Source organism: Diaporthe amygdali, assembly GCF_026229845.1.
Source record: "Diaporthe amygdali strain CAA958 chromosome Unknown NODE_28_length_639089_cov_64_968398, whole genome shotgun sequence".
In the NCBI taxonomy this organism is placed as follows: Eukaryota; Fungi; Ascomycota; class Sordariomycetes; order Diaporthales; family Diaporthaceae; genus Diaporthe; species Diaporthe amygdali.
The window spans coordinates 70813-85014 of NW_026517048.1; the positions used below are offsets into that span (position 1 = coordinate 70813).

The 14202-nt window shown below is 51.4% G+C and overlaps 4 protein-coding genes across 4 annotated transcripts; 1 reads left to right on the forward strand and 3 right to left on the reverse strand.

The window, feature by feature from the left end:
* Positions 1–1002: 1002 nt before the first annotated feature.
* On the reverse strand, positions 1003–3317 carry J7T55_014737 (uncharacterized protein; the record flags this gene model as incomplete). Its single annotated transcript, XM_053131708.1, has 6 exons — positions 1003–2137; positions 2268–2288; positions 2373–2505; positions 2750–2846; positions 2970–3016; positions 3257–3317. 6 exons carry the CDS (start codon positions 3315–3317, stop codon positions 1003–1005), a joined length of 1494 nt encoding a protein of 497 aa, XP_052990098.1.
* Positions 3318–3361: 44 nt separating this feature from the next.
* Positions 3362–5240, reverse strand: J7T55_014738 (uncharacterized protein; the record flags this gene model as incomplete). The annotated part of the gene is made up of 5 exons (XM_053131709.1): positions 3362–3718; positions 3794–4022; positions 4095–4228; positions 4300–4407; positions 4470–5240. The coding sequence occupies 5 exons, from the start codon at positions 5238–5240 to the stop codon at positions 3362–3364; spliced, it is 1599 nt and encodes a 532-aa protein (XP_052990099.1).
* Positions 5241–9384: 4144 nt separating this feature from the next.
* On the forward strand, positions 9385–10764 carry J7T55_014739 (uncharacterized protein; the record flags this gene model as incomplete). The annotated part of the gene is made up of 1 exon (XM_053131710.1): positions 9385–10764. One exon carries the CDS (start codon positions 9385–9387, stop codon positions 10762–10764), a length of 1380 nt encoding a protein of 459 aa, XP_052990100.1.
* A 1048-nt stretch (positions 10765–11812) lies between these two features.
* Positions 11813–13742, reverse strand: J7T55_014740 (uncharacterized protein; the record flags this gene model as incomplete). Its single annotated transcript, XM_053131712.1, has 7 exons — positions 11813–11953; positions 12020–12425; positions 12789–12864; positions 12951–13254; positions 13393–13418; positions 13502–13620; positions 13675–13742. The coding sequence occupies 7 exons, from the start codon at positions 13740–13742 to the stop codon at positions 11813–11815; spliced, it is 1140 nt and encodes a 379-aa protein (XP_052990101.1).
* Between the last annotated feature and the right edge of the window lie 460 nt (positions 13743–14202).

Below are 14202 nucleotides of genomic sequence, written 5' to 3' on the forward strand. Positions count from 1 at the left end.
TTTAAAAAAAACGGATAGTTTATTCTTTTGTTTTGGGAAGTTAATTAACCCGATTCGGGTAGTTAATTACGCCGATTCGGAGAGTTAATTAGCTCGATTTCGTAGCTAATTTTCTTAAAATTTAAAGTTTAAGTAACCTAGTTTAAATTTATTATAATATATTTAAAATCAACTATTTTATATAATATATTATATAGAGCTAAATTTATAAATTACAAATATATAATTTTTATATAAGTTTCTTTAAAAATACTTTAAATATAAATACTAATAGTAAATAAGCAGTTTTAAACTATTTCAATATGGTGTTTATAAGGGGTGTTACGTGATGTTTACATATTATATAATAATAAACTTTAAATTGCTTATATAATGTTTCTATTTTATATAGATATTGTAATTAGTAGTATATATAGTATAGTTAAATAATTCTAAAATTAATATTGCTGTAATTAAGTGAATACTGTAGTAATTGTAAAATTCCTAGCTGTGACTATATAAAAAAATAATATGCTTAGTAATGTGCTTAAGGTCGTGAGTTCAAGTGGTGATTTGGGAGTTTTTTTTTTTTTTTTTTTTTTTTTAGTTTTTGTAGTTAGACTACAATTAGTTTTTAGTTCTTTAGTTTTAGTCCTGCCTTTGGACTAAAGATTAAAAAACTAAGTGTAGTCTTCCTAAAGGGCTGACTAAGACTAAAGGACTAAAAACTAATTGTAGTTTGACTAAAACTACAGACTAATTTTACAACTCTGCGCAGATGCAGCATTCCGCGTTGGGGTGGTATCTAGGCAATGCGGCACAGCTGCAGTTGCCGAGCAACAATGATAGACAGACCCCTACTGCGTAGAACGCAGAAATTACTCGGATCATCTTGCTTTTGCTTTTTCTAAATCAGTATATTATAGTGTTTTGAAAACTCACATTTATCATCCATACAGTCTGATGCCATTATCGCGGGCGGAAGCAAGTTTAGCTCCAACGGCCCAAATGATACCAGCACTTTCACGCAGCCTCCATCAATCCTTTGATAACTTCAATAGAGCCTGGTGTCTCCTTCCACGATCCATAGTTGTACGTGAGCGTGACGAAGGCCACCTCCATGGAGCCTAGCGAGTACGCTTTCGGTCTATTAGAAGGAACGCTGTCTGGATCTACCAGTAGAGACCAGAAAGTCGGGCTGACACGCGAGACAGTGTCGAACAATGCTTTAACCTGTTTCTTGACTAGCCGCACCAGCTCTGCGGTTTCCTCCGCTGAAGCCTGGACGATATCCTGCCTCGAGGCCACGACGCTGCTCACCAGTTCCTGGCCGCGGACCTTGTCGATCAGCTCACGCGGCATAGACCCTTGGAAGGCACGCGTCGCGTTCTGCATTTGCTGCAAATCGAGCAGGATGCGCACCTTGATGAGAGTCAAGCAGACGAAGTGGCTCAGGTCCGAGGGCTGGCTGGTCCAGAAGGATTGGCTAGTCCAGGAAGCCTCGGGCGGCTCGAAGACATCCGCACCCTTGACGTCGAGATACGGCGCATCCATATCGTCCCAGTCGTAATGCTCTGCCGTGGACCACCATTTGAGGAAGTCGTAGCACTCCTGATCGCGCCCGAGGCGGAGGTAGAGGGCAGGCGCAATGGTGTTCAAGCCCATGTCGTCGCAGCGGTTCAGGTGAAGCATGTCAATCAGGTGGTCGAGCGAGGTCTGCACGGCATCAATAGTGTCGAAGAAGTGCATCAGCATATTGTCCACGACGCCGTAGCGCGCGCGCATGTAGTTACGCGTGCCTAGGATACCCCAAAAGTGACCAGCACCCTCCTCGAAGACGTTGTCGGGCATGGAGAAGCCATCGCCCGGCGTGTTGCGAAGCTGGTCCTCCTCCCGGACCAGGTCGGCAAGGGCCTTTTTCACGGCGGCGCACCCGCCCTTGTGACTTCTCCGATCGCTGACCTGGTGCTCGCGGCTGCAGTAGTAGACGACCTTGCAGCCGCCGCAGCGCTGTATGTCCGAGCGTTTGTGGCAGACTTGGCACTGCCGGGGCTCGATGGTGAGTGCCAGACTCGAAGCCATTCTGCGGCGTGTCGAATTATATGTCACGCGTGGGAGCGAAGTGATATCTTTGACTGAGGTTGTACAGAGCGAATAACTGTTTCGATATCTGTCTCGGCCGGGCGACGCTGTGGTCGATCCAAGATCCAACGAGCCACGAAGTAGATATCTAGCGCCCTACTGAGAACGCGTTTCAAATGCTAGACAAGCGCAACAACTGCGTGAACCTTAATGTGAGAAACATATCACTGACAAACGTATCAGAACTTGCTTTTGCCAGGTGGTACCGATTACATAAGACAGGGCCGTGTTGTTAGTGAAATACTATTTACCCCTGATTCTGTGCGTATCTGGGTATTTGCAGCCAACCCCTGATGATGTGAAGCATCGGGTCATGGAGCTCGGGATATAATGTCTCGTGTGAGGTCCTGCGATTTCCGCAATCAGAGGCCGGGGGGTTGGCATCTGAAGGATCAGATAAAGTGGACGAACGGAGATGTCATGACAGTAGCCATATATCATTAAGAGATGGACGGAAGCCAAAATTGATTGCAGTCAAATGCTGGTCAAGTTCAGTTCATCACCTTGCTACTTCTCAACGATTAGAGTTGCAGTTGCGTCCAGCCTGTTGTGACGTCCGATCTTCTGCTGTTGTGTGCGTTCGTTCGTCTAGAAACATTGGCGAGGCATAGCCTCACGTCCCTTCAACCCAATTCGTCGGGCAACGACGAGGCTGCAAGAATTGCAAATGATAAGCTATGATAGCCAATCTCCTGTCGTCTTAATTCTAGAGACGAATAGGCGTTCTAGCAGATAGAGAATGTGGTACCATAAGAGATGAGTGCAAATTCAGGAAAGGAGTTGGTTAGGCGGGTAATAGCAATATAGAGTCACTATTGGTTTTCGCAATAATCTGAGTCGAATCTCACGGTGTAATGGCATAGAACACACTGCTGGATGTCCTCCTGGATTTGGGCTAAGGGTTGGTGATGATTCCAGTCACTTCTTGCACGATATTGCAAGCTTGATGGGTCCAGTAGAAGAAGGCTCTAATTTTTATAATGATGCGTAGAGCAAAAACGAAATCAAATACCACTTGATAACCATCCATACGGAGCACTCCAAGAGTCAATACCACAAGGCACTCTCACCCTGGCACTCTCGCCTCACGATGTCCATCACGGAGGCTTCAACCTGTACAATGAATTCCTCATACCACCGACATGCCCGGTTACAGCTTCGTCGCCAGAGGCGAAATCAATGCCGTCTTCTTCCATGACAGGTCGCCGAGGAATTTTGAGGGGATTAGCTGGCCTCGACATCAAGCGTTGTGATGAGTCGGGTCGTCGTGCTCCTTCTCCTCCTGATCCTCGTCTTGAGGTTTGTCTTGGTTCAGTTCGGTGGCTTCCATTCCAGCCGCGCCACCAGTTGGCTGAACGTACGTTTCAAAGCCATACCACTCAATCGGCTCAGGGACCTGGGGCTGGCTCGTGTAAGGAGGCAACATTTGCGCCGAAGCGGCGTACATGTTTCCATCGAATCCATAGGTGCCATCGCCTCCACCTGGGAAAGCGTAAGGAGACATGACGGAAGGGAACATGCTCAGCTCGTCAAGGCTGGTACACTCATCCATCAACTGCTGGAAATTCTCACTGCTCACTGCTGGGAGTACTCGATCCTGATAGCCATGGTTAAGGCTGCCGTACTAAGAAGCCTCGTGACCCAGATGACTCGGATGAGATGATTGTCCCACCATTGGCTGCTGGTCCTGGGGTGTATTGATCTCCTCAGCCGACGAAGGCAACGCCACCTCAGGCTGCGCAGGCTGCTCCTGAGATGGTTTGGCGCGCTTGGAAGGGCGCTCGGAGGGACGCTCAGCCGGTGCTGCGCCTGGGGCCGCCTGATTCTGAGCAGGTGGAGCGGCAGGACCCTGACTGGGCTGTCCCTGGCCAGTACCAGCTGAAAGGGCAGCGAGGGTAGTCCTGGTTTGTCTATGAGTCGCCGTCAGCCTTGTATTCATCTTAAGATTATAGTCCTTATCATTGTCGGCATACCTCGTTCTCAAGCTTCTTCCATCGTTGATGTACTTGTTCTTGATCTTCTGGTCCATTTCAACCTTTGGATTCGCGACGATGCGTTCGACCCATTCGTCGGAGTCAAAGGCACTCCGTACTAGAAGCTTGCAGAACTGAATATATGACCCCTGTCAATTGGCCTTGCACTTCGCGAGCACTGGAAATAGTTGGTTCATCATCTCACCTGTACTGCGGCTACAACAGCCCTGAATCGTAGTGTGAAGTTGCTGTAATACTGGAATTTGAACCTGGGAAGATGGAGTTGGCCACGCTGCGCCTTCAGCATCGCTCTCTGGAAAATTTTATCAGCGGCCAATTTTTGTCCAGGGGTTGCACAGTGGGAAGGGTGCCTACCATCATCTTCCCCGCCATGATCTCAACTTCGATAGGTGACTTGGACTTGACGAATTTGACAGCCAAGCTATCTCCATCGGACTCTACCGTCGCCGCCGTATTACCCACTTTATCGTGGATGTCGACTAGGTCCTTCATTGCGTCGAAGAGTTCGCGAGAATGTTTCATGTATTCGGCCTCGGTCAAAGGGAAACCAGCAGACAGATCACGGACTCGCGTCAAATGAACCAGTTTCTGCACCTCCTCGAAATCCTTGAGGTCCTCCAGGCTTCGGATCTTTCCACTGTATTGACTTCCCCTCTGATTGAGAAGGACCCTCATTTCCGCTTTGCGGGGTGCGACTCGGTCTTCCTTCGAAGATCCGTTCGAGGCCTCTGCGGCGTTCTGGTCTTGGGCATTCGCCTGTTGGGGTACAGGCAGCTCATTGGCAATAGGATTGGACGAGGCTTGAAAGCCTGGCTGCGGTTGAGCCGCGTCGGCGTGTCCGTGTCCGCGTCCAGAGGCCACAAACGATCCCTGAGCGTTGGCAAAGTCGCGAGGCATGATGAGGCCCTCGTGAGCGGGGCCTTGAGGTGGGTTAAGACTCACGTCGGAGGGACCCATCGAGGAGTTATTGGATCCAATCTGTGGATGGGTGCTTGGTATGTTTGCAGTCTCGCGACTAGTACTCACGACAAGTCGCTGATTCTGACGAAGCGGATAACCATCTTGGCTGGCAGCCAAACGAAGCGCCTCGTCGGCGTCGGCGTTGTAGTGCCGCAAAGGACGCATCGTCGTGATCCTAGTTAGCAGGTATTTAGTAGTTAATCAGACCCTTGTATGAAAACAAGGCACTATTGAACAGAGATGGAGGCTTCAATTGGGAAATAGGCATAGGAAGGGGATGGTTGCTGTGGTTGGATAGGGCGAGCTTCATCGATGGCTGGAGATACATAGGTGATTGTTGTTTGCAGGGAAAAGAACTTCGCGGTAGCTGATTATCGAGGTCAAGATGTTTTATGATTGAGATATCAATCGAATTGAAGAGACAATGGAATTACTCACAAATGCTTGATAGAAGATGGTATATCTTCAATTGTTGATCAACCAAGGAGTTGGGGATTCTGTCGGGTCGGAAGGAAAGGAAGAAATGCTTGTTGTCTGCTACCGCGACCGTATTTATTTGTTGCAAGTTCGCGACCATGTGAATGGCTCCAATTTCACCCTTAGCTTGTCAATCGCAGTATGGATGCAGAATCGAAGTGAATGTGATTCTACGTGATGAAGACGCGAGGATCTTGCAGAACGGCAGTCTTGCTCAGTCTCAAGGGCCATTGATTTATATACAGTTCGCTCCGAATTTTACGTCTTCAAATCTGTAAAAACAAGGCTCTCAACTTTACAATACTATGTACAGCTAGAAATGATATCAGCCACCCTCAAACCAGACACTTTATACGCTGACCAACACTCTTTTGCTTGATGATCCTGAATCCTCGTCGTCATTGGCGCCGCCCTCCCTAGGTATCTGTTGACATAGCTTTGGTGAACGCCATGTCACCATAATTCCTACTCCGCATTCATTGTGGTCATTCATCTAGTCGCGTCACCCTTGGCATTGGAAATGGGTCCACTGGGAGGAGCCCCCAAAATGCCGTTGAAGCCTGTGCTCTGGTGGCTCATAACAGTGCCAGAACTGGGGCTCTCGCGGGCTGCATCTTCATGATGAGCAACAAGTGTTGCCGTCATGATGTTCCCCCCGGATCGATGATCTGGAACCTATGGGAAGCCTTGACTGTTGGAGACTCATCTGGGACAATTGGCTGGATCTGCCCAGCGTTGCCTACCTTCATCTAGGTAATGTTGCTTTCGATTGAGGCGTCACTATTTTGGTGCAAGATGATGCGCTGTGGTCGAACGGCCTCGAGCTCCCCAGCTTGGACAGCCTCACGACCTGTTGCGTCAGGTTGTTTAATAAGTCGAGCTCCGTTTATTGGACAGAAGCCAGCCGAGTTGGAGCGGCCAGTGTTGTACGGAGGGCGATTGTCACCTGGAACGCACATGTCTGCACATGGCGTCATGTGAGGTGGAGGCAACGTAGTGAGTCTGGGATGTAGGCAGTTCCTCGTCAGCAGGGCTAGTCAGATAGAAGATGAGTTAATCAAGGCTTGATATTTTGGGGTTGTGAAGGACCAGGTGATGCGGTTGAGCAGTGAAGGTCTCGCTGATGAGGTAGTTGTCACAAAAAGTGTCAGTCTAGGTGTGCGAAGCTTGAGTGTCTCTTGCCATTGAGGTTGAGGCGAGGTGCAGGAGAGGAGAGCACAGCTAGAAACAAACGACACAAGATGATAGCCTTTTTAATGACGAAAAGTTGATGATGACTTTCTTGTGATTGAGATGATTTGCTAGCCGACTTTCTCTGCCTACTGATGTCGACTGCAAGACTGAAGCAGAGATGATTGGTTGCTGCGGCTCTGTTTTGCTGTTGCCTACACATTCCGCAAGCGCTGAGCATCCCAAAGTACAGTGCCAGCTTCACAGTTGCTAGTCTCGGCGTCGTTGCGGAATCCAAACGGAGTTAGCTCGGGACTGAGTCCCGCAGTCATCGTCTATCCGTTGGTCACTGAAGACAAAGCTGCCGAGCTGGGTCCTGGGGAAACACACTGTCCCTTGAAGTGCGCCGGTAGCAACTGGGCAAGAGATTGCTAGTAACGAATGTCGACTGGGGGACCAAAGCACTCACAAAAAGTGCGCTCTTCGATTCCTCGACCTCTTCCGATCAGATCTGGGTCGCGGTCGTTTTCGTCGGGGTTGACGAGGCGGTTTCTTGTCTCGTGGATTACAAGTTGAGCAGCAGACGGAACACAGCTGAGCATGTCCATACTGATGGCAACATAGACCATCGTCGCTTCGATTTCTTGAGTGCTCAGCTATCACGATTTTCAAGACGCGACGCAAACCAACCCACTCGAACGCCTGTGTATGGTGTTGACATTTGATCGATCTTTAGCGCAGTTATGGACCAAGATCTCCCAATTTCCCATCAACCAGGAAACAATATATCGTAACAATGGCTGACCAGATTTGGAACACAGCTTTCGCAATTTCGAGCGGCACACCGGGCTTGAGGGCTGCGATCCGAGTGTCACGATACCTCTTCCAACGTCATGAAGGTGTGGCCGTGTCCATCGACATTGGAAAACATATCGAAGGCCAACAAAAGGATGCTTCAAGCCGATACGTGATTACACGAAGGTCCAGATACGGACAAACTATCCAATCAAGAGGTGGAAGTAAGACTGGACTCAATTCCCTTCTGCCGCAGTTGATACCTCCCTTGTCGATTTCTCCTGTATTTCCGGATGCATCTCAAATCAGCAGTCCTCCTTTGCCAGAGCCTGCAGGAACCAACTTCGCTTAGACACAGAATCAGATGAGTTGTGGTCCGTCCCATTTATACATAAAGCTCGAAGAGCAACTTGGGAAGACTCTTGCGATCGCTGGGAGCTTGCTCGTGAGACAGGATGGTGGCAAGCACACCAACTCACTTTAGGTATGCAAAGGTTTGAACCCATTTCACAAGGCATTTGAATTACTATGATTGCGAGAAAGGCCCCATTGTGACTGGGCGTGCGATGCAGCGACTGAGTCCGGATCCCCCCAAGGAGAGTCAGCGAACGTCCCCGTTTGGTCGTCGGAAAATGGTGACGCCCTTGGCAAAATCAAGAAGCCATGAGTGGGCGTGCTCAACAGCAACCAATTTTCGACGTCTTGCGGGTCTCGTCAGCCTACGGAGGACCGGCATGTTTCGTGGTCATGGTGGAGGAATTAGAGACGCAGCGCGAAGAATACTTCGCGCCTCAATATTGATGAGGCATTGACTGTCACCATCATCATGATGGTTACCTATCACTGTGAGTTTTCAGCCTTGTTCGTTTTCTACCTCGCAACTGTCTTGTGCTCCCAGGGACTTCGCCGTCCATGTCCGCCGGCGACAAACGCGGCGAAGAGGCCGTCGCGAGCGGTAGTAGCCAACTACGATACAAGCGAAACTTTCGCTACCTGACGTAAAGTGGCAGACCAAGTCACTTGAGCAAGCGAAGACCACCAGAGGAACCGAAGGCTTCGACCCTCTGGAGGCTGTTCCGATCTCCGCCGTACCACCATCACCAATGGCTCGAAGATCGCCCGCCAACATCAACGACGTCTCAAAGCATCGTACCGTCATTCCCGACTGATTGTAGCTCTAGCTGAGTTACCATGCAAGGTTGGAAATACAAACATTGGCCGAGATGCAAGCAGGACTTCAGGAGTCAATCCTTGATCAGAGCTCAATCTGCTTCGGGGGATGGGGGTGAAGGGCAACGATCGCGACGCGTCGAGGAGCGAGACAACAATACAGATCAATTTGCAGAAAGCAGCTGAGATCTCTGAGATCATTTCACACATACCTTGTGGTCTCGCAAGTCGCGTAAATGTGTAACTTGAAGTTGGAGTAAGGGGTCCTCTGTTTTGTGCTGACTAGTGCGCGCTTTCTAGCTCAACCGACACTTCATCACTTTTCAAGGAGAAGCTACACTATCGCGCGACTAACAACAACAGGGAGCGGTACTCGAAGTGCCAGGGGATTTCTTCCAGAATCCTTCCGAATGATCAATTATTCTAGATCCTTGCTTGATAAGACCTGTCATGTCCGTCGAAGCACCAGTGCTCGCAACCTGTTTCAGGGCCCCTGGCCGCCCTGGTCCGACACGAACGGTTTCACCCTAGCTCGCCTCGACGGAGCTGGCCTTGGGCGTCCGACGTTTTGCGAGAGAACATCCAGATTTCGTTCTTGGCCCCAAGAAATCTGCATCCTGTCAATCACTTGGCTTTGCCTTACAGCGGGCGGTAAGGCACTCTCTCTTTCTTATTCGGTTGCTCGTTGACGACAACCATGCTGTGCCAAGATCGCCCGTGGGTGGCGGCCTTGTTTATGGGGGCCCTGCTTATCATCATATGGAGCACTCGAATAATCAGCGACTTCGACGGTGTGGCAGTGCTACTCTTCGCGCAGGACGGAACCGACACAAGTAAACACGAAAACGAGGCAGAGAGAGCGTTCGTCCGACAGGCGATCGACACCGAATTCCCTACACCAATCGATTACAGCCCCATAAAGGAGATATGTGCTCGAAACCCGTCCAACTTCAGGCCGGGCCTGCTCTTCACCTGCGAGGGCCAGCACGGCGGCATCGGCATGCTACGCAACCAGATCCTGAAATGCGTGCGGTATGCGATCAACGGTGGTGGGGCGCTCGTCGTCCCTTCGATAGCGCTGCGCAACCCGAGCGACCTGACGGATATTGAGACAACCAATGAGGTGCCGCTGGACTACCTGCTGGAACGCGAGGTCTTCGTCAAGCACCTGTCGGAAGGATGCCCTGGGATGCGCATCTACGACCGCGTAGAGGACTTCCCAGCCTACCAGCAGCGGGTGGAGGTGGACCTGATAGGAGACCAGTTCGAGCCGAACCACCCACGCGAGGGGCTCGAGTTTCCCCGCGAGTGGCGGCGCTTCTTCGATGAGTGGCTCGGGAAGCAGAAACTCGATGTCAAACCCGACGCCCCCGTGCACGTCAAGCTCGGCCAGTCGTTCCTCGAGTACCCCGTCCACGACGACGGCGACGCCTTCGTCAACGAGTTCGGCAAGATCCTGTCCTTCCGCAACGACACGCGCGCGATGGCGGCCAAGGTCCTGTGGGAGCTCAAGCAGCGCTTTTCGCTGCCCATCGACCCGTCCAAGGCGATCAATCCGGGCGCCTACTACGGCGCGCACCTGCGCCTCGAGGAGGACGCCATCTGGGCATGGCCGCCGGAGGAGTGGCGGTACTCGCGCATGGAGGAGCAGTTCAGGGAACAGTTCGAGAACCTAGCGAGAACTGGCCTCCGCGTCGTTTACGTCGCGTCAGGAGACCAGAAGGTGGTCGACGTGTTCGCTGAGCGCTTGAAAGCGTCGAGCCTGGTGAAAGGAAATGTGGCGGTAGTGACAAAATACGACTTGCTTCGAGGAGCCGCCCGCAAGCAGCTCGAAAGCATGACGTTCGATCAGCAGGCCCTGGTGGACTTTCTAATCATGTTCAAGGCGAGCGCCTTCATGGGCGTTGCCCACTCCAGCTTCCCGTGGAACGTGGCGCTGCGGAGGCACGAGATGAGCAAATACCCGGCTTACGGCAACGAGGGCTCCGATCTGCTCAGAGACGAATACAGCATCATTATGGGGATGCGAGCCGACTACCCGCACGTCGACCCGTTCGAGTACGGCATATGGCCATAGGAGGCCTTCGAATTTTAGTTAATATTTAAAACGTTTATTCGAACTAAAAGCTGGCACGGCAGTGACTCCCGCAGGCCATTTTTGGAAATGCCGAGGCCGGCAGCCAAGACCATGATCTGCGGATCCTTCAGCCCTGTGGGCAGTACAGAGCGGGTTCATCCCTTGCGACGCCATGGCGAGCCCATACCGTTCATGTATCACCAGGGCGGCAATCGGGATCGGATGAGCCAAGATGCCATAGACGCACTTGGCGGAGACACTGTCGAGGACACTGCCTGGGTTGATACATACAACAGCGATTGGAAAAGGCCAGCTCCTACATTGAATTGATTACTGGAGTTGTATATGAAGAGGAAAACACTTGGGCTGGACGATGAGACCTCTTCGAGCCAATGTGAACTGTGGTGCCGGATGACGACCCCCATAGAGCCACTGTTCCATAGACCATGTCAAGGCAGAACCAATTCGTGGGGTAAAGCTGGTCAAGATGATGGGAGATAGGCTAGGTATTATAAAAAGCATTCTTCTGAAATGGATTTTGGAGTCTTGCGCGGGCATGGAAAAGCATATCCATCAAGGGAGGGATCGGACTGCCGGCAAGGGTTCAATGTTGACCAATTTCAAGATTCAATTGGTTGACCACAATGAATTTGCCATCTCCCCTCATCCAGTTACTTTGGGAAGACGACTATTGACCGTGAACGATGTGCCGATTTACTACTTTATGACAATGGATTTTTGTAACAAGGGTCCAGCCCAGACTGGCTCTGGATGTTGAAAGTAGAAGGTGAGAGCTGTTCCAGCACTCCATCATTCCGGAATAAGGTCGAACGCGTTGCCACAAGGAGTGAACGACTAGGACGGAGGGGTTGCGACAAATAAAAGGACGGACACCGATGGAAAGGTGGTATAATCATGTGTTGAAGAGCGCTCGGTCCGACCTTATTCGTCGAAAGCCTAACGTTGACATTCGCTATCTTCATCGCAACCTTGGAACTTCTAAAAACAGATTGCTAACCGTCAATTGTACAACAAATCTATAACACATCTACAGCTTGCTCTGTGTCGGTGAAACAAGCTCTAGCTTCTCCTTAAGCGATCCCTCGGCCTCCACACTGATCCTCTCGACGAGGTCCTTGCATGTTGGAATATCATGGATCAGGCCGATCACCTGGCCAGCAGTCCAGACCTATTGACCCGCGTCAGTACGGTATTCTTACCAAGCAATCCACAGAAACGGAATGGAGAAACTTACGCCATAGTCCGGATCGCCGTTGATGAACACCTGCCGACCCCTCTGCCCACTCACGAAAGGCGCAATCTCAGCAAACTCGCCGGTCTTGCTCTCCCGCTCGACCTTGAGCGCCTCCTCGGTGACCTTGTTCTTGTACAAGCGAGTGGTGTTTGTCCACCTGCGCAGCACGAGGGCCGTATCCGTCTCACTAGCCTTCACAATCTCCTTCTTGATGTTCTCGTGGATGGGCGCCTCGACAGTGCACATGAAGCGCGTGCCCATGTTGATGCCGCTCGCGCCGAGGCACAGCGCGGCCGCCAATCCCTGGCCATCCGCGAACCCGCCCGACGCGATGAAGGGCACCTTGAGCGACTGCCGGGCGCGGCTAAGCAAGATGAAGTTTGTAATGTCTGATTCGCCGACGTGACTATGAGAAGCGCGTCAGCATCGTGAACCTCGTGTCGTGTCCGTTCCGATACTCGGAGGGCAAAGAAAAGAAAAACACGAGACGAAAGAGAAAAGCAAGCGCCCGGGGGCTGGTGTGTGCATGAGGGAGGCCGCATGCTGAGCGGCCGGACGGGACCTGTAGAGTACAAGGCAGACAAGGGCCCGCGCGCGGGCTTGAGCGACGTTGCCCGGCAGGACGAAGCCGTCAGCCGCGGCTTGCATGACGTGCGTCGGCCGGTACGAAAAGCAAAGAGAAAGGACCGTGGCATGACAAGCACCACGTCGCAAGCCTAATCACGGGGACAGAAGCATGACGGGGCCCGCATGCGGTGCCATCACTCACCCTGCACACTCGAATCCGTCGATGCTTAGGAAGTCCACACCGAGCTTGACCGCGCTCTGTGCGTGTCTGATGGTGGCTGTGCGAGGTGGCATTCGGTCAGCTTCTGTCGCACACGCAAAGAGAGAGATGGAGATTGCCCAGCCTGGATGGGAATAGACTTACTGCACTTGTGCAACACGATACACCCGGCCTCCTTCAGCTTCCTGATGACTGGTCCAGGGCTGTTGCCGGCCGTCTCGACGATGTTGATGCCCTCGTCGATGATGGCCTGGGCGTAGGCGCCATAATCAGGCGGGTTGAGGGATGGTAGGAGGGTGATGTTTACGCCGAAGGGATTCTTAGTGAGTTTCCTGCACTTCTGGATCTCCTTGCGCAGGTCGGCTGGAGTTGGGAAGATGAGAGCCGTGATGATGCCAAGCCCGCCGGCGTTGGAGACTGCGCTGGCCAGCTCGGCGTACCCGACATACTGGAAGAGGAGTCCGGAGTCAGTATCTCATCGCGATTCCATGTTGAAGCCGTCCGCTGCGACGGCATGTCATCTTGGTGACATGAGTCGGACCATAGGAACACTGAAAGCTGGCCGGACGTGGGACAGGACACATACCATCATACCTCCTTGCACGACGGGCACTGTGATTCTCGTCAGTTGACTGTGTCTCTAGGGCTTGTTCTCGTCTCCTCATGGGCTCGTCCTTCTCAAGTAGCCGACTCACCTCGGATGCCTAAGCGGCGCGTGAGCTCTGTGTTCCACGGCATGCTGCTGGTCTTCTGCGGGAGCAAAGGGGAGATAACGAAGCCGATGTTCTTGTCCGAGTGGTGGTCTATGAAAACACTAGTATGGCGAAGTGTAGTCTACGAAGAGAAAGACGCTGAAACAATGCTCTACTCTATGGTGAATGAAGACGCCGTCTTTGTGAAAGGAGGCGGAGGCGGAGGTCGACCTCGGGAGGTCATCCGAGTCAAAGAAGCCGAGGTCCAATGTGGAGAATGGGGGCCCTCATCCGGACCCCTGACCCTAGATCTGGGGAAAGCGGAGATCTGATCCCTGCTCAGCCGCCGATGACATCTTCTGACAGCTGAAAGCGATAAGTCATCCGCCTCAACTCGACGATACACATGTTTGAGAGAACAACATAATCAGAGCTGCGATGCCCACTCTATGCTCTCATGTACTTACCTCTGATTACCAACTATTAAACATACGACCTGGCTGCCCGAAATCAGAGTTTCCCCAGTCGTGGCCTCCCTTTGAGAGCAAGAGCGAGGAGACTCTCTGCAGATGACTCTTGGATCACTATCTAATGACATGCAATTTTCAACCCAAACTGTTTTCCAAATATAACCGTACTTCTTTTCAAATGGATTTTTGATCATTAATAAAAATTGCAACTTAAATTACCTCGGTATCTCGAAG